General features: G+C 39.6%; 1 protein-coding gene across 7 annotated transcripts in view; it reads left to right on the top strand.

The window, feature by feature from the left end:
- NETO1 (neuropilin and tolloid like 1) overlaps positions 1–22329 on the top strand; it is a 126237-nt gene that overhangs the window by 67326 nt on the left and 36582 nt on the right. For 6 of the 7 annotated variants that reach the window (XM_020886975.2, XM_070452963.1, XM_020886976.2 and 3 more), the window contains exon 7: positions 2469–2697. In XM_020886975.2, coding sequence (XP_020742634.1) covers positions 2469–2697 — 229 coding nt within the window. Of the gene's footprint in view, positions 1–2468; positions 2698–22329 lie in introns of those variants that run through there. The other variant, XM_020886979.2, reaches the window with a different exon arrangement.

Here is a 22329-nt window from a genome sequence, read left to right as displayed (position 1 = left end):
GGTGGGCTACAGTCCATGGGCTTGCAGAGAGTTGGACATGACTGAGCAACTAAACAACAACAAAAACGTCAGTTAATTTAAAATCAGCATCAAAGTATTTGGGAATTTTGGTATGGTTTCCAACTGAAATTTTACAAATCGCATATACATGAAAACCTTCTCACCATACAAAGCATAATAAAACTATGGTGCTTCCCATTGTGTCTCTATTTTGCCTATTTCTCCCTATTTTTCTGTTTTGTTCTTCCTGCTGAGAACTATATGAAGATTTCCTGACTTAAGATTCACATTTTACTCAGTCAGTTCCTTATAAGTCTGCATCGCACTACATATATGCTTTTATGTTATAATTTAGAGTTATATTATAAATAACTTGTCTTGAGAATTATTGCATACCATTTTCTACTACAAATAATAAACTGTCATTTATTCTCTATATACAATTATCATGATTTATAGCACTCAAAGTCTGGTGTATAGGTAGGTGCCCAAGAGATATGTGATGGATGCTGAAAAAAATGAAGTCAATAAAGAAAACAAAATTTTAGTCAGTCATTAAATGTACATCCATTAAATTTTATGGTGAGTGCTTAACATACATAACACATGGTCAAACACTGAAAATAAAATAAGTACACCAGTGTCCCAGCTTTTTAGGAGCACACAGTTCAACAAAAGTTACATATGACCTATAACTAAAGCTTAAAATTTGTCCAAAATAATATTGTAACACAAAGGGAGAATAATGCCCCTGTGGTTGGAGAATGGAAGAAGTCATTTTTAAATATTATTGTTACATGAGTTACAGGCATCAGTTCAGTTCAGTTCGGTCACTCAGTCATATCCGACTCTTTGCAACCCCATGAAGCACAGTACGCCAGGCCTCCCTGTCCATCACCAACTCCCGGAGTTTACTCAGACTCATGCCCATCGAGTCAGTGATGCCATCCAGCCATCTCATCCTTTGTCGTCCCCTTCTCCTCCTGCCCCCAATCCCTCCCAGCATCAGGGTCTTTTCCAATGAGTCAACTCTTCGCATGAGGTGGCCAAAGTACTGGAGTTTCAGCTTCAGCATCAGTCCTTCCAGTGAACACCCCGGACGGATCTCCTTTAGGATGGACTGGTTGGATCTCCTTGCATACAGCACTATAATTCACCACCTACATACTCTGCAAGGTCGTCACCGCCCCAAGACGAGTTACCATCCATCACCATATGGTTGACCCCCTTTACCTATTTTGCCCACCCTCAACTCACTTCCCCTTTGGTAACAACTATTCTGGTTTTATCTTGTTTTTTTCTAACAGATTGACTTTTTTAAACTGTGTTTGGTTTGGTTTTTAGATTCCACATATGTGTGAAATGTTTGTCTTTCTCCACCGAACTTCATACAGCATGATACCTTTGGGGTCCATCCATGTTGATTCAAATGGCAGGATTTCATTCTTTTTTGTGGCTGGGTAGTAGTCCATTATATATTTATTATTGGTTAAATTAATTGCTTTCAGTTTTTAATACACATTCATAGCGAGTCATGTAATGTCCGTTGCTATTAAAACAGTATGTCTGAAGCAGTGTAATATGGTGAAAGGACTACAGACTGGCTTGAGGGACCCTGTGTCTACTTTGCAATTTATATCATCCAAGTCTGCATTTCCTGAATATAATAATAAATGTGCCACTTTATAGAGTTTGGGGGAGTATTTAACAATAATCTCTAAAGTAGGTTGTACAGTCCATTTTACCCATTAAGTGTTAATTTAATTTTTATTTACATGGACTTAACTAAATGGCTTGACTCTATGTTATGGTTAGAATGACCACAGATTTAGCTGTATTTTAAAAATATATACTCTATCTTAAAAATTAAGCAGTGTAGTTATGTGAAATAATTTAAGAAAAGTAAAAGCAGAGACTATCTTTTGATGCCATTTCTGGTTTTGTTTGATATTAGTATAAATGTTGCATTTCCACACATTTTTGGAAGTAAATTGAAGTCATGGAACTCTATGTAAATCCATGGCTAATTCATTTCAATGTATGACAAAAACCACTGCAATGTTGTAAATAATTAGCCTCCAACAAATAAAAAAAAAAAAAAAAAGAATATATCAGCAATATTTAAAACACATTTATGCTAATTAAAATAAAGCAGTAAGTATGAAAACTAATAACTGACTCCAGAAAAATTAAGAGAAGACATAAAGATTATCTGGGTAAAATTACTCAATGATGGGAAATGGTACTTTTACCTAAAAGAAAGGTTAATAGCATTTGAAAAAAGTATTAAGCACAAGTTGATCTGCGTGATATTCGTCTTTACTTTCTACCATCCACAGGCAAAAAATGATAAGATTGAGTGCAATCAAGCTGGTCTTGTGAGACTAAGAAAGAGACAGGAAGTGCCGGTGCTTACTGAGCTACTTCCCTCTTTCCAGGGAAATTATCACATCTTCGTTGTTTTACAGATCTACTTACGGTTCTTGGACTATGAGATGCAGAATTCCAACGAATGCAAGAGGAACTTCGTGGCGGTGTATGACGGAAGCAGCTCGGTGGAGGACCTGAAAGCCAAGTTCTGCAGCACGGTGGCCAACGACGTGATGCTCCGCACAGGCCTCGGGGTCATCCGCATGTGGGCCGACGAGGGCAGCCGCAACAGCCGCTTTCAGATGCTCTTCACGTCCTTCCAAGAACGTAAGCGTCTCCGCTCTTAGCTGCTCGGCCTTCCCAAGGGTCGGAGGGTGCAGAGCGCATGCTCTGTGAATGGTGTTTCCTTCATGCAGCTTGAGCCTTAATAAGTTGTTCAAACCGCTTAGATTCCCTTTCCTTCACTTTGATCCAGAAACAGGAGGGTTACATATTATCTTCTGATTACTTATATCAGCATATGCAGGGCTTCCCTGGTGCCTCAGATGCTAAAGACTCTGCTTGCAATGCAGGAAACCCCGGGTTGGATCCCTGGGTTGGGAAGATCCCCTGGATTAGGAAATGGCAACCCACTCCAGTGTTCTTGCCTGGAAAATCCCATGGACAGAGGAGCCTGGTGGGCTACAATCCATGGGGTCACAGAGTCAGGCAGGATTTAGGGACTAACACAACAGCACAGTATCAGCATATGCACTGTAGCCTTACTTAAGAAAGACATTTCACACTACTAAACTGGGGTATGACGAATTCTGTTTGTCTTTGGGTTAGATCTTAGGAAGCCAGGGAACTGAGGCAGCAGTTTCCGATGATGTTTGAGTTTAAATCTTAAAAACCTGCGTAAAAATATTTGGTAGGTTCTCTTTAGTAAGCTTCTCTTGCAGTCCCATTGATTTTAAATAGGTCCGTGACTGCAGAGTTCCAGGTAAACTAGACAAAGAGGAAGACTTGATTGGGAAGTGAGTAAATAGAAAAAGTTCCAGAAAATAGTTTAAATGGCACAATGGATGATACCCAGAGTTAGGGGCAAAAGCATGGCACTTTTAAAAAATCACGTTCTTACAAATAATGAGTCATATGAATAGACATATATTTGGAATGTTCTTCAGAAACCCTGAGTAATTTATGCTTGATAAATTTATGCAAATGAAAAATAACCCTAAGAAATTCAGCTTTAAGGAATCAGTACCTTGTCATTTGAAACTGTACATTAAAAAAAAAAAAAAGACAAAATGTTTTTGAAATGTCAAGGATTTCTCAAAGTTAGCTGCAGCAGCCACTATCTTTTTTTTTTTTTTTTGATCCAAAAATGTTTAATGTAGTAGATGATTTCTTTGCACCATGAATGAATGGTTTTGACTTTAAATTGTTCTCTACTTACCCAGTTGGAGAATTCTATGGCACCAGAAGTAGGGAATGTCCCTCAGTCTTTCTGAATCTTGATACCATCACAGAGTAATGTTAAGTCTCCCATCCTGGATTATTGCAGATTTAAACAGCAAGTTATTATCTTGGTCTTCCTTTCAGGAATTGATCAAAATGTTAGAGCTAGCACATCTTTATTTCAGCAAGGTATCTGGAGAAAAAAAACCTTGTCATTTTTTTGCTTAGAATTTGAATCAGTTCAGGTTAGAAGATAGCACATGTGGTGTTTTCATCAATGAGTACTCTTCTAAATCCAATCGGTTGTGCCTGTGGTGAGGGTCAGATTATACTTTATTCAGTATTTTTATCAGCCTTGGATAATCATAGACTAAGAACTTCTTTCTAGTTTAACATATATGGGAGGTCTAGTTAATGCATTAAGTGATATAATAAAATTACTAAAATATTAAAAATATGCAATTTTTATCCAAACTGCATGATAATTTAGTAAGGATAAATTACAGAATGTCTTCTTATGTTTCATATGTCAAACAAAGGAACTCAGGCTCCAGGATTTCCTAAGATCTTATTTCATTTAAACTCAATAGACGCCAATACTTTTTAAAAATAATTGACAACAATTTCTAATGCAGTCTTAGCTTGTGTTAACAAATGTGCAGTAAGCAGCTCAGAGGAGATACTCTCACAGGAAGCTGCAGTGGTCAAAATGCAAATTGCACAGCCTGTTCTTTTCTGAGTGTTATTAATGAGAGCAGAATAATTAGCTAGGATCAACTGATTCGGATGCAGAAGCATTTAGAAAAGGCTAAAGGGGTAGGTATCCCTATCCTAGAGATTTCTTTTGTCCCAAATGTGACAACTACCTTAAACTTGGGGGAGTGGTGGTATGGATTAATGTCTGAGAAGTAAGATTAATGTTAAATTAATTATATGAAGCCATTTGACTGTGATTCACGGAAAAGTGTCTAGCTCATAGAAAGTGTGATATTACAACATTGAATGAACTTTAATGGAGAATATGTGAGAAATGGGTTCTCATCAGGTGTCAATGGTGTAGGGCAAGTGTCTAGGCTGAACAGGGGGGAAGGAGGACAGAGTGCCTTTCAATTCAAAGGTGAAGATCTGTGAGTCTTTAAAGTTCTACTTATATAAGAATGATGGGATTCTTATACATGATAAGAATACATGCTGATATGTATTCAGCATGTATGTAAGATACATATGTATGTAAGATACATACATGCTGTGTATGTATCGTGCTTCCCAGATGGTACTAGAGGTAAAGAACCCATCTGCCAATGCTGGAAATATAAGAACCGCAGGTTCAATCCCTGGGTCAGGAAGATCCCCTGAAGAAGGAAATGGCAACCCACTGCAGCATTCTTGCCTGGAGAATCCCATGGACTGAGGAGCCTGGTGGGGGACAGTCCATGCGGCCGCAAAGCATCAGACACGAGTGAGCACAGCACACACATATGCGATAAAGATTAGAGATGTGAATCAGTGACCAGCCCTTTCTCACTCTAATAATGAGAAAGCACCTCGATATTTTTCTTAGTCCCCACATTTCTTAGATGGTATCCCCAGTTCAGTGTTGAGAGGTGCTTTAGGGTGTATTCAATGATATTATAATATCTGTCAAAATGTCTTATATTAGGGCCGTAAGATATTTTAGAGGTTAGATAAGAGCTTAGAAGTCATGTATTTCAATCCCAAATACTTTAGGAATTCAAACAGAAAAAGAAAAGACCCAGGGAAGGTTAACTGACTTCCCCTTCCCCATGCTCAATGATTTGTTAAAAACACTGAGGCTAGAATGTAAGACCTGAATCCTGATATTGGCAGGTCTCCATGGATACCTTTGTCATCTTTAAGGAATGAGCAGAGCTCCCACTTTCTAAAGATAATGATGATGTTAAAAGCAGATCTCATTTATGCATCACTCATGAAACATATTTGTCAGCATAGTTTTACTTGCTTTACAAACTGAATTTTCACTCTTCTGTCTTACCTAATGCATCTTACATTTATGTTTCATAGTTACATTCTGTAATCATACATTGTATAGCATTGTACATTACCATAAACATCAGACTAAAGTAGAATCATGACAAGGGGCTTCTGCTCTCAAAAGATGAACCCAGGAACTAATGGATGCCAGTGGGAATATATTTTCAAATCATTTTTATTTTTGCATTTGAATCTGTTGTTGTTCATTGTTTTTGTTCAGTTGCTAAGTTGTGTCCAACTCTTTCAACCCCATGGACACCAGGCTTGCCTGTCCTTCACTATCTCTCAGGGTTTACTCAAACTCATGTCCATTGTGTCTGAATAAATCACAGAAAAGACAAACAATGAGTGTGTAAGAGAGAGGCACAGACATTCTTACTATGAGTCATCAGATGCTGAGGTTTCCCATGCACATTAGAGGCATTTTAAAAGTCTGGGTTAAATGCCAGCATTTGCAACAACAAATACCGTCTAGTATAACGGGAGGACTATAAGACTCCCATAGGCTATAAGACTATAAGACTGAATGGAGAAGTATTTACCTTCAACTGTGTCATGAGGAATAATGTGATGTCTTCATGGATCGCTCCCATAAATAGCATGCTCCTGCCTGCACTGTCTTGCTGACTGTTCAGCTCAGCCTTTTCTCAGCCCTCCCTGAGATGGCTGCCGTGATCGATAGCATCACACTGCTGCTGGCTGATGCTCAAACACATTGGCCTCAGAGGAATAGTATCCAGACTTTACCCCACAGAGCGACTTTGACACCCAGCAACTAGAGAAAAAAAACAATGTCATCGCCAAAGAGGCACTGTCTTACTTGACTATAATCTTTTTAATACTGGCATTTTGTACTCAGATTACTCACAATCTCAGTCCACTCAAACAATTCATCTAATGGAGATGAAAAGCACATATAGGTACCCAAAAAAGATCTCAAATTTTAAAGTATTATTAATAACCTTGGATAGTGTTCTCTAAGAAAGATGACTTATTTAAACTTTAAATTTATTCTGAAATGAAGAAGAAAATGTATTAACCATTGTGACTAATTTGCTTTCTTGGGTCAAAAATCAACAAATAGGAGGAAAACATCAGGTTAGAAACACAATTGAGGATAAAGAAGAATGAATCCAACTTGACATAAACATAGATCACTTTGAATAATTCTTACAGTGATATTGAAAGTGTGTTATATTTTATTTTGGTAACTCAACTTAAGATTGCCTATAAGGGTAGAATTTTATACATTTGCATCACTTTATATAAAGACATTGTCTTGCTCTGAATAATCATCCAGATTTTTTAAAAATTGATTAGAATTAGTGTAATTTCAACTTTGAGCATACTTATGTATGAAAATGCATGATCAATTATGATAGAACTGTAGGTTAAGTATTGGATATGCAAAATGGAGACATTAGTGAAGTGTACCTCTTCACAGTGAGGCACAAGTCAGACTTTCTGAGCTGGTCTTTTTCTGTGTTCCAAGAATTTGCAGCAACTAGAATGAATGAATACCCTGAGTAATATCTCATGGTGACTTCTCAAGTTCCACCTTCAACTGTTCTACTCTTATTTAGACCACAATAAAATCTCAGTCACTTAATGCTTGATTAATGTGCGGCATATTTCTGACAAAAACAGACATGCAACTAAAAAGAGATGAAAAGAAAATTGTTCACTTTAAGGATGTGGGAATAATGGTTACAATACTTTGCTAAAATAAGATTATATATTTACTTTCATATTAATTTATGGCAAAAGATAATAGAATCTAAACTACAGGTTTATTTACAGTAAAGAAATATATATATATATATACACACACACACACACAAACACACACACACACACATATATACTGTAACTTCTTTTAATTTCAGTGAGTTGAATTGAAGGGTTCTGAGGAAGGCAGAATTATGAGATGATCCAAAAGATTTCCACCTCCCAGTATTTGTTGTTGTTCAGTCACTAAGTTGTGTCTGACTCTTTGCGACCCCATGGACTGCAGCACGCCAGACTTCCCTGTCCTTCACCATCTCATGGAGTTTGCTCAAACTCATGTGCATTGAGTCGGTGATGCCATCCAACCATCTCATCTTCTGTCATCCCCTTCTCCTCCTGCCTTCAACCTTTCCCAGCATCAGGGTCTTTTTCTAATGAGTCAGTGACCAAGGTATTGGAGTCTTACAACCTTTCTCCCCTTGAGATAAGCAGAACCTCAGTAGCTTGAGATATGATTTTGTAATTAAAGTACATTATATGGTAGAAATTATTTTGCAGCTATAAATCAGATCCTTAGTCAATTGATTTTGATCATAAGAGACTTCCTTCACCAGTGTCTTAAGTTTATGTCTTTCACCTCCTTGGTTAAATTCATTCCTAGGTTATCTTACTCATTTTGATGTAATTGTAAATGGGATTGTTTTCTTAATTTCTCTTTTGGATAGTTTGTTATCAGTATATAGAAGTGCACTGGATATCCTGGTTGGTCTGACTATATACTACAAATATTGATAATAATCGTTATGCCCTTTTGAAAGAAGTTTGAAAGTTCTCGTCCTTGACAAGGGTCTGGTTTTCTACTCCCTTGTGTTCCTCCATTCATTCTTTCGTTCCTTCGGTAAACGCGGAAGCACCAGGCACTGATGGCACAAGATGAATAAGAGGGTTGCTCCTCTCAAGGTGCAGCCTCACTCATTCAAATTGAATTCAAATGTGTGACTCATTTCAGCAGACATTCTCTTGTATCTGGAACTCTGTTCCTCCTACCACACACTTCCTCAAGTACTTCAGTATATTATCCACTTAAACCTTGCATTCTAAGAAACCAAATTCTCTTCTTATATAGTTTTTTTTCCCCCTCTAGCTTTTGTTTATACTAGTAGGATCCTTACTCTTCTGTCCTGGTAATTGGTGATTATTTCACTGTTCAGTTTTATTACCCTATCCTGTCTTGTCTGGAACACGGTTTGGCCTGCCAGCTGCTTCTTGTACCCAGTCTGCATTCTGTCCTAGGTAGTACAAATTCTCCATTTTGTAATGCACAAGTAAAATTACCATATCACCTCAATAAGCTAAATTTAATGCATCCTAAAATGAAAAAAAAGTGTGTAGATTATAATTTGATTATTACTATAAAAGTGCACAGAGTTCAGTTCTGGAAAAATACACCAAAAAAAAAAATTGATAGTAATCAAGTCAAAACTGTAGCATTTAATTTTCCCTCTAGGAAAGTCTAGGCCAAACACATTTACAAGTTTGGGTCATGTGCTGAGATCAAAAGTCATTATCTTCAGTTCAGTCGCTCAGTCATGTCTGACTCTCTGCAACCCCATGGGCTACAGCACACTGGGCCCTCCTGTCCATCACCAACTCCCAGAACTTGCTCAAACTCATGTCCATAGAGTCAGTGATGCAGTCCAACCATCTCATCCTTTGATGCATGGCTTTAATTATTTACTGCAAGTCCTGGGCTTCCCTGGAGGCTCATTGGTAAAGAACCTGCTTGCCAATGTAGAAGACACAGGAGACTTGGGTTCTATCTCTGGGTTGGGAAGATCTCCTGGAGAAGAAAATGGCAACCTACTCAATTCTTGCCTGGGAAATCCCATGGACGGGGGAGCCTGGCAGGCTCCTTAACAGGGGTTGGCAAAGAGTCGGTCCTGACTGAGTGACTAAACAACAACTACACTGCAAGTCCACCTTTGGGAATTGGCATGTTCAATAATGAAACTAAATATGCATTAACACCTTGAACAGAATGCTGGGTCTATACTAACAACTGTTGCAGATGTGTGGTTATCACCTGTGGAAACAAGCCCTGGGGCCCACACCCAAGTCCTAATAATAATCAGAGTGCAGACCCCAGAGAAATATAATATCCTAGTTATTGTAACTAGAGTGATATCTGATTGCACACAATGTATAAATCATCAGATACTTGACCCAATGAAGACATAATCAGAGTATAAAACTATGTAATGATTTCTTGGCATCAAATGGAATGGATAAATCATGAAGTGGTCAGTGCCCTCTGTGAGGAAGGAGGTGGTCTCTATCCATGCATTATAATATTCTCATGAAGATGCTTCTCCTTTTGTAATAGCATATTTCTTAGAACTGTAGGAATATGTAATTTTAGTGGAAACATTGGGGGATCTAATAAATGTGAGTGGGATTAGATTGTGGATAGAATTCCTTGTATTAGAAAAGAAAAGATTAAGTTATAGCTTAATAAAAATACTGGATATCTTGACTGATAACTAAGTCACATTGGAACACAGAGTTTTGGAAACAGATACTGATTTTTCAAAAAAAATATATGAAGATGATAAAAGAGATGAATAAAAGATGCACAAATCTATTTCTGCCCTCAAATCTAGGCAGCATTTTTCAAGTAAAATGGCATTTCCTCTAATGGCATAGTCAAGATACATTTCATGTTTAAAGTATGGTGGCAGGGAAATTATTCCATTCATTTTGGGAAAAACAAAGCATTTGTTTTAGGAGGCAATTCTAACGCCTATATGTATATGTATATGTATATATGTATGTATTTCCTTTTCTTTTTATATAATTCTGATCTCACTGTTAAAAATCATATTGAGCAGCAAGTTATACATTTTTAATATAGTTTTTGAGTCTTGAATGCTGACTCAGATGCTTACTCATAATTGGGATGTCTGATGTTTTAGATATTTTCTTCCATCAAGTGCATAAGAAAAATTTAGCTATTCCTTAGAAATTAAAAGCATTGTTAGAATTTAATGAGAAGATGGCACTTCATATCCATTTTACTACTTAAAGGAGTTTTACTCTGATATCTAGTTAGCAAGTATTTAAAGACCTATGATATAAGAACCTGTTGTTCTGAGCCCCAGTGATAAGGCAGTGAGGAGAACAAGTCCCTTGCTTCTCATTCTTATAAAAGGAAGCTAATGATGTGCGAGTGAGTTAATTTAAAAAGATAAGCCCTAATACGAATTGTGGGAAAACACAATATAAGGTAACATGCTGGAGAGCAATGTGGACATGAGTGCCCTGGTTGTTTGGGCCACCTTGGAGCTCAGGAAGAAGCTGGGTGAAGACCTGGGGTAAGGAAAAGCAGCTTCCCACATGGCTCAGTGAGAAACAATCTGCCTGCAATGCAGGAGGCACGGGTTCAGTCCCTCCGTTGGGAAGATCCCCTGGAGGAGGAAATGGCAACCACTCCAGTATTCTTGCCTAGAAAGCCCATGGACAGAGGAGTCTGGCGGCCTACCATCCAGGGGTCCCAAAGAGTCAGACACAGTTTAGAGACTGAGCATGCATCCGTGTGCCGGAAGAAACCCCAAAACACACAGTCGGTGCTAAGGAGTTTGGGATTTGATCTCACTTTACTGGGAAGGTTTTGGAGTGTTTTAAAAGGGAGTGATGCTTCCTAAGGCCCACTTGACTTTGCATTCCAGGATGTCTGGCTGTAGGTGAGTGATCACACCATCGTGATTATCTGGGTTGTGAAGATCTTTTTTGTATAGTTCTGTGTATTCTTGCCACCTCTCCTTAATATCTTCTGCTTCTGTTAGGTCCATACCATTTCTGTCCTTTATTGTGCCCATCTTTGTAAGAAATGTTCCCTTGGTATCTTTAATTTTCTTGAAGAGGTATCTAGTCTTTCTCATTCTATTGTTTTCCTCTATTTCTTTGCAGTGATCACTGAGGAAGGCTTTCTTATCTCTCCTTGCTATTCTTTGGAACTCTGCATTCAAATGGGTATATCTTTCCTTTTCTCCTTCTCTTTTGCTTCTCTTCTTTACTCAGCTATTTGTAAGGCCTTGTCAGACAACCATTTGCCTTTTTGCATTTCTTTTCCATGGGGATGGTCTTGATCACTGCCTTCTGTACAATCTCATGAACCTCTGTCCATAGTTCTTTAGGCACTCTGTCTATCAGATCTAGGCCCTTAGATCTGTTTCTCACTTCCACTGTATCATCGTAAGGGATTTGATTTAGGTCATGCCTGAATGATCTAGTGATTTTCCCTACTTTCTTCAATTTAAGTCTGAATTTGGCAATAAGGAGTTCATGATCTGACCCACAGTCAGCTCCCAGTCTTGTTTGTGCTGACTGTATAGAGCTTCTCCATCTTTGGTTGCAAAGAATATGATCAATCTGATTTCGGTATTGACCATCTGGTGATGTCCATGTTTAGAATCTTCTCTTATGTTGTTGGAAGAAGGTATTTGCTATGACCAGTGTGTTCTCTTGGCAAAACTCTATTAGCCTTTGCCCTGCTTCATTCTGTACTCCAAGGCCAAATTTGCCTGTTACTCCAGGGGGCTCTTGACTTCCTACTTTTGCATTTCAGTCCCCTATGATGAAAACAACATCTTTTTTTTTGGTGTTAGTTCTAGAAGGTCTTGTAGGTTTTCATAAAACCATTCAGCTTCAGCATTACTGGTCAGGGCATATCGAATGGTTTGCTTTGGAAACAAACAGAGATCATACTATCATTTTTGAGATTGCATCCAAGTACTGCATTTTGGAGTCTTTTGTTTACTATGATGGCTACTTCATTTCTTCTAAGGGATTCTTGCCCACAGTAGTAGATATAATGGTCATCTGAGTTAAGTTCAGATGACCATTCCCGTCCATTTTAGTTCACTGATTCCTGAAATGTCATTGTCCATTCTTGCTATCTGCTGTTTGACCATTTCCAATTTGCCTTGATTCATGGACCTAACAGTCTAGGTTCCTATGCAATATTGCTCTTTACAGCATCAGACTTTACTTCTATCACCCATAACATCCATAACTGGGTGTTGTTTATGCTTTGGCTCCATCCCTTCATTCTTTCTGGAGTTACTTCTCCACTGATCTCCAGTAGAATATTGGGCACCTACCAACCTGGGGAGTTCATCTTTCAGTGTCATACCTTTTTGCTTTTTCATCCTGTGGCTAGCAGAGGTGATAGAATTTGAGTTGAGCTATTTCAAATCCTAAAAAGTGATGTTATGAAAGTACTGCACCCAATATCCCAGCAAATCTGGAAAACTCAGCAGTGGCCACAGTTCTGGAGGTCAGTTTTCATTCCAATCCCAAAGAAAGGCAATGCCAAAGTATGCCCAAACTATTGCACAATTGCACTCATCTCACACGCTAGCCAGGTAATGCTCAAATTTCTCCAAGCCAGGCTTTAACAGTCCTTGAACTGTGAACTTCCAGATGTTCAAGCTGGATTTAGAAAAGGCAGAGGAACCAGAGGTCAAATTGCCAATATCCACTGGATCATCAAAAAAGCAAGAGAGTTCCAGAAAAACATATACTTCTGCTTTATTGATTATGCCAAAGCCTTTGACTGTGTGGATTACAGCAAATTGTGGAAAATTCTGAAAGAGACTGGAATACCAGGCCACCTGACCTGCCTTCTGAGAAATCTGTATGCAGGTCAAGAAGCAACAGTTAGAACTGGACATAGAACAACAGACTGGTTCCAAATCAGGAAAGGAGTACGTCAAGGCTGTATATTGTCCCCCTGCTTATTTAACTTACATGCAGAGTACATCATGAGAAATGCTGGGCTGGATGAAGCACAAGCTGAATCAAGATTGCTGGGAGAAATATCAATAAGCTCAGATATGCAGATGACACCACCCTTATGGCAGAAAGTGAAGAAGAACTAAAGAGCCTCTTGATGAAAGTGAAAGAGGAGAGTGAAAAAGTTGGCTTAAAGCTCAACATTCAGAAAACTAAGATCGTGGCATCTGGTCCCATCACTTCATGGCAAATAGATGGGGAAATAATGGAAACAGTGACAGACTTTATTGTTTCAGATTCCAAAATTGTTGCAGGAAGGGGGACCCCTTCCAGGGCCCGAAACTGGGCTCTTGTCTAACACTCGGAAATGAATTGTCCAAGGAGACACATGTGCTGACAAAGCAAGAGATTTTATTGGGAAAGGGCACCCGGGTGGAGAGCAGGAGGGTAAGGGAACCCAGGAGAACTGCTCTGCCGCGTGGCTTGCAGTTTGGGGTTTTATGGTGATGGGATTAGTTTCCGGGTGGCTTTGGCCAATCATTCTAACTCAGAGTCTTTCCTGGTGGCGCACGCATCGCTCAGCCAAGATGGATGCTGGCGAGAGGGATTCTGGGAAGTGGAGGGACAGGCAGGGTCTCCTCTGGACCTTTCCCGAACTCTCCTGGCTGGTGGTGGCTTATTAGTTCCGTATTCCTTATCAGGATCTCCTGTCATAAAACAACTCATGCAAATGGTTACTATGGTGCCTGGCCAGGGTGGGCGGTTTCAGTCAGTGTGCTTCCCCTAACAACTCCCCCCTGAGAGACTTCATACTCAAGATGCTTCTTGGGATTGGGGCGGAGGTCTCTTTCTTCTGTAACTTCTTCCTGCTGTGCCTGGGCGTAGGCCTGCCTGGCAGAGCAGAAGTCTCTCTCTACCTGATCTAAGCTGGGGTGTTCCACATCTGAAACCAGCTTTCACCCTTGTAATAACAGCAATTTAGTTTAAACTGTTGGCACCTCTCAGAGATGAAATAGACAGGGGCCAAACAGGAGACCTAACAGGATGGTCATCACTGGTCCCCAGAAACAGGAGGCAACATTTGGGGTGAGGGCTGCAGGGTCTGTGACTTTTTTTTTTTTTTGATTGGCTGGCGGTGAAGCAACAGAGGTGTGCTCCAGGAACCTTGTGTTTGGTCTGAAGTCACCATCCTCCACTTGGGTGGGGGCTCCAGTTCTGTAGAAGAACTCATAGACATTGTTATGCATATTTCTTTGAGTAGGAACTAGGACCCTGTCTCGAGGCTGTACCACCATTTGATTGTTTCTCCTCTGTTTCTGTATTCCCTCCTTCCCTGATTAGCAATCATTTGAATCCACCCTTTGGAACTCAGGGAAGGTCAAGGAGGCTGAATGAAGCCTGTATCCTACAGTACAGCAGATCTGTACTCCAGAGTCACCACCCCACAGAGTCCTGTTCGGTTTTAATTTAGGGATTAAAGTTATCACTATGACTGTGATAACTTCCTGTCAAAATGGGGCATATGACTGCCTCAGCTTGGAGAAGAGACACTGAATTGGAAGTATTCCTGAGTTCCAAGTCCTAGATCTGAGCCTTGTATGATCAAAATCTCAATCCCTTGGTCTAACATTTTGTTGTAACATACCCAATTAGTAGTAGCTGGAGGAGGGATAACTGGAATTTTAGTAGACAAAATAAATCTCTTTCTTTTTAGAAGAAGAGGCCTGAAACCCAGTCTGGACCTGACACTTCGGGGAGACTTTTAGTCAGGTTGCCAGTTGCCCAGTTTTATAAAAAGTAAGGTAGAAGTTACTAGCTTCCAGCAGACATTGTTTGGAGAATGGTGGCATCTAAGCCTGACATGACTCAGAAAACTCAAGTGTTTAGCAATACAACATCTAATCTGAAATCACACCCATAGTAACACCTGGTTATTTCCCAGGATGTCTGAACCATAGCTACTCTGTTTTGGCTTTCAGTTATAAAATTTTCGTTAATAGCCAAAGCAGATGTCACCATTAATGATGTCAGTGTTTCTCTAGGTATGAGAAGATGCAAGAATTGGGACTCATAAAATCTCCTGAAAAGATCTAACTATCTGAACTATCTAACTATCTAACTATCTGCCAGTTTTTCTCAGAGCACCGAGTGCCTCATTCCTGATTTTCACCCTGAACTCCTTTCAGGGCTGTTGAAAGTCAGCAGTTGCAGTGGCCATGATTTAATCTCTGTAGATGTAGATGGCAAGTGTCAATCTTCAGTTGGCAGAGCCCCTTTTTGCTCATAAACTTGACCATGATTTTGAGGGGGGCATTTCATGACCATTTTATCCCACGGTGCTGAGAATGTCCATTCTCAGGTTTGGCAAAGATTTTGTTGACAGGCCACTCAATGTGCTGTTACTGGACTAGGCCATAAAACAGTATCCAAAATTCTCTGGACCACCTGTCCTACTAGCCTCTTGGTCCAGGAAAACATTCCCTCTTGTTGTTTCTTCCCATATCTAGAGTTACATTGTTATCATCATCGATCTCATAGGGAACTATATATTATTCTATCAGAGGCCTCAGTCACACATTTGGCAGTGTAAGAAACAGCAATTTTGTAAAACAGGTGAAATATAAAGAACATAACCAGCAGTATTAGTAACGTCACAAGTAAGACTTAAGAACTCCCATTAGATGTAACCCAGTATATCCCAGGTCGTCTGACTTAGTCTATTCTGTACGAATCTTTATCTTTCAGGGAAATTATACATTGGCACCACTGTCTATAAGGCACATAGCCCAGTTTTCTAATGTTATTAGACTGATAATCCTTAGTATGATTTAATTGTTTCCAACACAGAGGAGACTTTAAACCTAAATTACCATAGCCTGGTGTTATCTATATAAATCCTTCTCATAATTGTGGGAGATTTCTTTCTCCTTTGCTGAAACTTTTTTTGTTGCTCTGATTGAGCTTGAGTAATAGAAAAAGGCTCAAATATATGGCCAGAGTCAGAGCAGGCATTATTAATTGGCCCGGTGAGGGGATCCCATCTAGTAATATCACAGTGACCTGAATATGACTATAATTTTTTTTTTTTAAGTGAATTTTCTCAGGGCCAACCAGTTAGAGCCTTGTAGTAGAGAAATTTACTAAAGTAACCCAGAGCTAGACACAGGTAATTGGCCACAAACCCAATTGGATTGATTTCTAAAATTAGCATAGGATCAGGCCTATGATAGAAAAGCATTTGATTTATATGCAAAGGCTTAAGAAGTCAAGAAAACATTATAAATGATCATACGAATCAGATCCAGCATCTTGGGTAAGCTGTCTACCTCTGGTGTCATCTTCTCATCCTAGTGTACTATAGTTTCTCCTGTTTGAGCATCATTTTAAGGTGAGATCAGGTCAGCTGTCTTCTCTATAGACCAATCCAGTGTAGAGGCCTTTGGAAGTGGGAATTAATCTAAGAGTTAATTTCCCTCCAGTTTCATTGTGCATGAGCTAGTTAAGAGTACCTGATAAAAAGTCCTTCCATCCAGGTTGGAGACAGTCCCTTAAATTATGTCTTTTTCCAGTCCTGGTTGCAGGTCATGAGGCATCTGATCTTCATCCAAAGATAGATTACTGAGATAAGCCTCAGAAACAAACTTAGGGTGTTCTTTAAGAATTCAATTTAATTTTACATTAATATCACATAACAGCAAAGAACTATCCAAGAAATGAGTCTTACTACATGCAGACCTCCACTAACAAACTGGGATTTAACATTTTTTGAAATATCTTTTTCTCCCTAAAGTTACCCTCATTTTTATCAAATACAACCAAATTAAGGCTAGTTTGTTTGCAAAATAGGTCTGTTCTCACTAATTTTGTTCTGATGATTTATATAACCATAATTGATTATAGACTTTTTATTTTGCTGAAACATTTATAGAATCTCAGACTGAACTTTTATTATAAAACAGGGCTGGGAAACTCACACCAAAGGCTTATCACAGATTTTGCCTAACAAATCTAGGTGAACTCTTTCCTTTTTAAGGTCTCAAAAATTTCTTGAGATTTTTGTACCTGTTAGATAACTTTACTAGCTCATTTGATAAACTTACTGGAAACCTAAGAGTTTTAAATTTCTGGAGGAGTCAGATAGATAGAAAATATACTTGTTTGGTTTATAATGTATAATTTTACCAAATTATTTTCATAATTAGTTTGAGAGGAAGGTTTTCCCTACTCCCGGAAAACACAAGATTCAAACCTGTAATTTTTCAGATAGAAACCATAAAAATTATAAGCATATTCACTGGTTCATTCAGTCCTTTGTTAACTTTTGTAAAGTCATTAGGTTTCTCATTAGAACACTAAGACATATCAAAATGTTAAGAACTCCATATAATTTCTAGGATTATCTGTATTAGTAATTTTACCATACATTATAACATGAGCAGATTTATTACTCATTTGATAGTCTTTTTCATGTAATTTAACCAACTAAATTTATATCTCTCTTTGGGATGTTTCAGGGGCCCTCTGAAGCATCCCAAAGTTAGCTAGAAGTCAAAGGAACTTCAAAAGAATTTGATTTAGGAAGTTTTATCGAGAAGATTATTTAAAAGCGTTTGGAACATTTGGCCAGGTTTATTCAATGTTGATGGGTGTATCATTTAGCTTGTTGATATGTCACAATGGGCGTAAATACCAAGGCTCAAGGTCTAGTGAAAGTCAGCTCCACCATCTTGGACCTAATTGACTCTAACCAGTTTTCTTATGACCATGTCATTCCTAACAAAATCCATTTATCTAACTAATTGTAATCCAATTTTAGAAAATCCTGATCATGTATAACTCTTTTTAGTATTTTTTCATACTTTTTTTTTTTTTACTGAAAGCACACTTCCTGCTTTCCTTTAACAACCAAGAGCTAACTTTTATATTAGCATTTTATAGATTGGTGAGCATAAATACCAGTGATAATTTCTAAAACCCTTGCTTTCTTAAAACATTTTAGGATGGCATCAAACCTTATTCATTTATAGTCCCAAATCTCTTTAGTTTTTCTGTAAAAGGAAATCAATGTTTAGTAGTAAATGTTTCAAATTCTTATTTTATTTGGAAATGACCTAATTATTCAATAGACTTCCAATACTTAGTTTAGCACAGCCCTTAGAAATTCAAGTTATGCCAATCTGGAGAGACTATTGTAGACAGATATTCCTAAAGAATACAAATTCATATCTCATTTACATTTTTCAGAAGTTTCTTCACTCAAGGTAATTTCCTTATTGACAAACTTGTAACAGATATAATATTTAACTTATATTAAACCTAGGTACAATGAAAATATTCTACTTGATGTAGAATGGCGTTAATTACCATTAAATAATGGTAAATACCATTAATTAATGGTAATTAATTCTACTTAATTACTCTAAGACATGTCTATATTAGATAGGTCAACAAAGAAACATTAATATCAGGTATTTAATACTGAATATTTCCCAGTTCACCTGAACCTGGAATTTATTGTTTAATTTAGAATTATTTGATTTGTAAGCGCTTACCTTTTTTAAGCCAATTAAATAGAGCTCATTTACAAATTAACCTAAAAAATATTACCCAGAGACAAAGACATACCAAGACATACTTAGACAGACACAGTGCAAGATCTAGCTTCATTTTCTAAGTTTGGTCATGAATTAGATATTACAATATAAAATTTACTAGCCTATAAAAAAAGTTGAATTAAATAAAATTTTTAAAGGCTTTTTCCCTTTTCCCCCTCAGTCTCAGGAGTTAGAGATGGTCTAGATAAGTGTTCCTGAGAGCCCTGGTCTCAAGGCACAGGGAAAGAAAATCAAGTTCTAACAAAATGGCGGCAGGTCTAAACCAAACGGTGGCCACACAAAGCAAAATGTCCATCAAAAATCGCAACACAGAACACAGAGTTAAAACACACACATATAAACCTGGCAATCCTCATCAGACACTCCCTTAAATACAAGAATGCAGTCTCTCAGAAAACCTTCTATAGAGACACAGAACTTCAGATGTCTTCAAAGATTTCAAAAGTAAGAAAGGAAGCCAGGTTGAAAGAAGGAGGAGGAGGCTGGAAAGGGGGCAAAAGGGATGGTCTTACAGACGTCTCCTGCCACCTGCAGACACCCAGGCGTTACAGGACTTTTTCCTGGGCTTCTAGAAAAGGGAGGACTGGAACTCGGCCCTACCAGAAACCAGACCAGAATTCGAGTTCTCTGCCAAGAGGAGGTGATCAGTCTCCAATCCACAGCTCAGGCTGAGGCCCTTCGACCAGATTCCTGCATCCAGGACCGGGCGACTAGAAAAACGGGAAGGATAGGAAGGGCTAAGGAGAGGAAAGAGAGAGGGAAGGGGAGAGAGGTCAATAAAGTCTCTTGTTCCTCATCAGTCGGGGCACTCTGGCCAGTTGTCTGCGTCAGGAGGAGACCAGGGACAAAAGGGTCCCAGTTGCGGCCGCTGGGTCTGGTCCATTGGCAGGCAAGCTGGCCCCTGAGTACCCTGAGTGGTCAGGATGTCAGTCTCAGCAAAGAAGAGTCCCCCCAGAGTCGCCATTTGTTGCAGGAAGGGGGACCCCTTCCAGGGCCCAAAACTGGGCTCTTGTCTAACACTCGGAAATGAATTGTCCGCGGAGACACTTCTGCTGACAAAGCAAGAGATTTTATTGGGAAAGGGCACCCAGGTGGAGAGCAGTAGGTAAGGGAACCCAGGAGAGCTGCTCTGCTGCGTGGCTCAAGCAGTCTTGGGTTTTATGGTGATGGGATTAGTTTCCGGGTGGCTTTGGCCAATCATTCTAACTCAGAGTCTTTCCTGGTGGCGCACGCATCGCTCAGCCAAGATGGATGCTGGCGAGTGGGATTCTGGGAAGTGGACGGACAGGCAGGGTCACCTCTCGACCTTTCCCGAACTCTTCCGGCTGGTGGTGGCTTATTAGTTCTGTATTCCTTATCAGGATCTCCTGTCATAAAACAACTCATGCAAATGGTTACTATGGTGCCTGGCCAGGGTGGGTGGTTTCAATCAGTGTGCTTCCCCTAACAAAATCACTGGAGGTGGTGACTGCAGCCATGAAATTAAAAGACACTTGCTCCTTGGAAGAAAAGCTATAACCTACCTAGACAGCATATTAAAAAGCAGAGACATCGCCAACAAAGGTCCATCTAGTCAAAGCTATGGTTTTTTCAGTAGTCGTGTATGGATGTCAGATTTGGACAATAAAGAAAGCTGAGCGCTGAAGAATTGATGCTTTTGAACTGCGATATTGGGACTCTTGAGAGTCCCTTGGACTGCAAAAAGATCAATCCAGTTCATTGTAAAGGAAATCAGTCCTGAATATTCATTGGAAGTACTGATGCTGAAACTGAAACTCCAATATTTTGGCTACCCGATGTGAAGAACCAACTCATTGGAAAAGACCCTGATGCTGGGAAAGATTGCAGGCAGGAGAAGGGGACAACGGAGGATGAGATGGTTGGATAGCATCACTGACTCAATGGACATGAGTTTGAGTAAACTCCGGGATTTGGTAATGCACAGGGAAGCCTGGCGTGCTGCAGTCCATGAGGTCGCAAAGAGTCAGACATGACTGAGCGACTGAAGTGAACTGAAAAGGGAGTGAATCTCCACCTGATTTACACTTAAATGTCCAAGGCTTCTCTGTTCACTGTCTCCATGTATCCATGTAGGAGACCCATCTGTGAAAGCTGACTCCGTCATACCAGTGGAGACATTACTGGAGTTGAGAGAGAGCTGGCAGACCTACAGGACAGTTTGCTGAGGGCATCAGGGCAGAGAGGATCCAAATATGACCCTGAACCTTTAGCCTGGAGCTGAGGAGGTGCCATTATTCATGTCGGGAGGGTGTGTGAAGACAGAATTGAGGCAGGGAGTGATTAAGAGGAGTGGGGTGGTAATGTGTTCTGTGAGCCCATCCAGCCATGTACAATTTGAGAAGGTAATTAAAGATGCAAAGTGGGGAAGTTACCTGAGGTCTGGATGCACAAAATAAACACTTATCTCTTATACGAGTCAGAGCCAGAAGAATGAGCCCCTGAGAATGAAGGCAAATTCAGGGTCTTTGGAGAAGAAAATTGCAACCCACTGAAATATTCTTGCCTGGAGAATTTCATGGACAGTGGAGCCTGGTGGGCTAGAGTGCGTGGGACCACAAAGGGTCAGACATGACTGAGTGACTAACACACACAAACCCAGATACTCAATTAAGTCTCGGAGACGGAGAGCTTTGGGTGAAGTAGGAAACAGCTTTACTGCTTTGCCAGGCAAGTGGGCCACAGCAGGCTAATGCCTTCTAAATGTGTCCTGACCTGGAGGGGGAAGTGAGGAGTTTGATTCAAAAAGGGTGTGATCAGCTCATGAACATTGTTCTAATGGGCTGGTGGGGAGGTAAGTGAATATCAACATCCTTGACCTTCCAATTCCAATCAGTCTGGAGTCGACATGCTGGTGGGCGTGGGGCATCCTGCTGTTAATTTCTCCTGCCTGGTGGGGGTTTTAGTATCTGAGAAACTGTTAAGTATATCCCTGGAGGGGGAACCTGGACTCTGCCCCTAGGTTGCACCATTGTTTCCTCTGACTGTTCCTGTCTTCCCTAATTAGCATCTGTTTAAACCTGCTCCTGGGAACTCAGGGAAAGTCCTGGAGGCTGAATGGAGCCTGTTTCCTATCCAGAAATGGGGGACTGTAAACCCCAACCAGTTTTTAGATGATAAAATGATTTTTTTGAGCTAGTTTTTTTTTTTTTTTTTTTACGTTATTTATTTATTTTTGGCTCTGCGGGATCTTTGTTACCTTGAGGGCTTTTCCCTAGTTGTGGTGTCCACGCTTCTCATTGTGCTGACCTCTTTTTGCAAGCACAGGCCTAGGAACACAGGCTTAATTGCTCCTTGCATGTGGGATCTTCCTGGATCAGGGACCGAACCCATGCCTCCTGCATTAGCAGGT

Source organism: Odocoileus virginianus, chromosome 22 (assembly GCF_023699985.2).
Source record: "Odocoileus virginianus isolate 20LAN1187 ecotype Illinois chromosome 22, Ovbor_1.2, whole genome shotgun sequence".
Lineage (NCBI taxonomy): Eukaryota > Metazoa > Chordata > Mammalia > Artiodactyla > Cervidae > Odocoileus > Odocoileus virginianus.
This window is presented reverse-complemented; position numbering and strand designations above follow the sequence as displayed.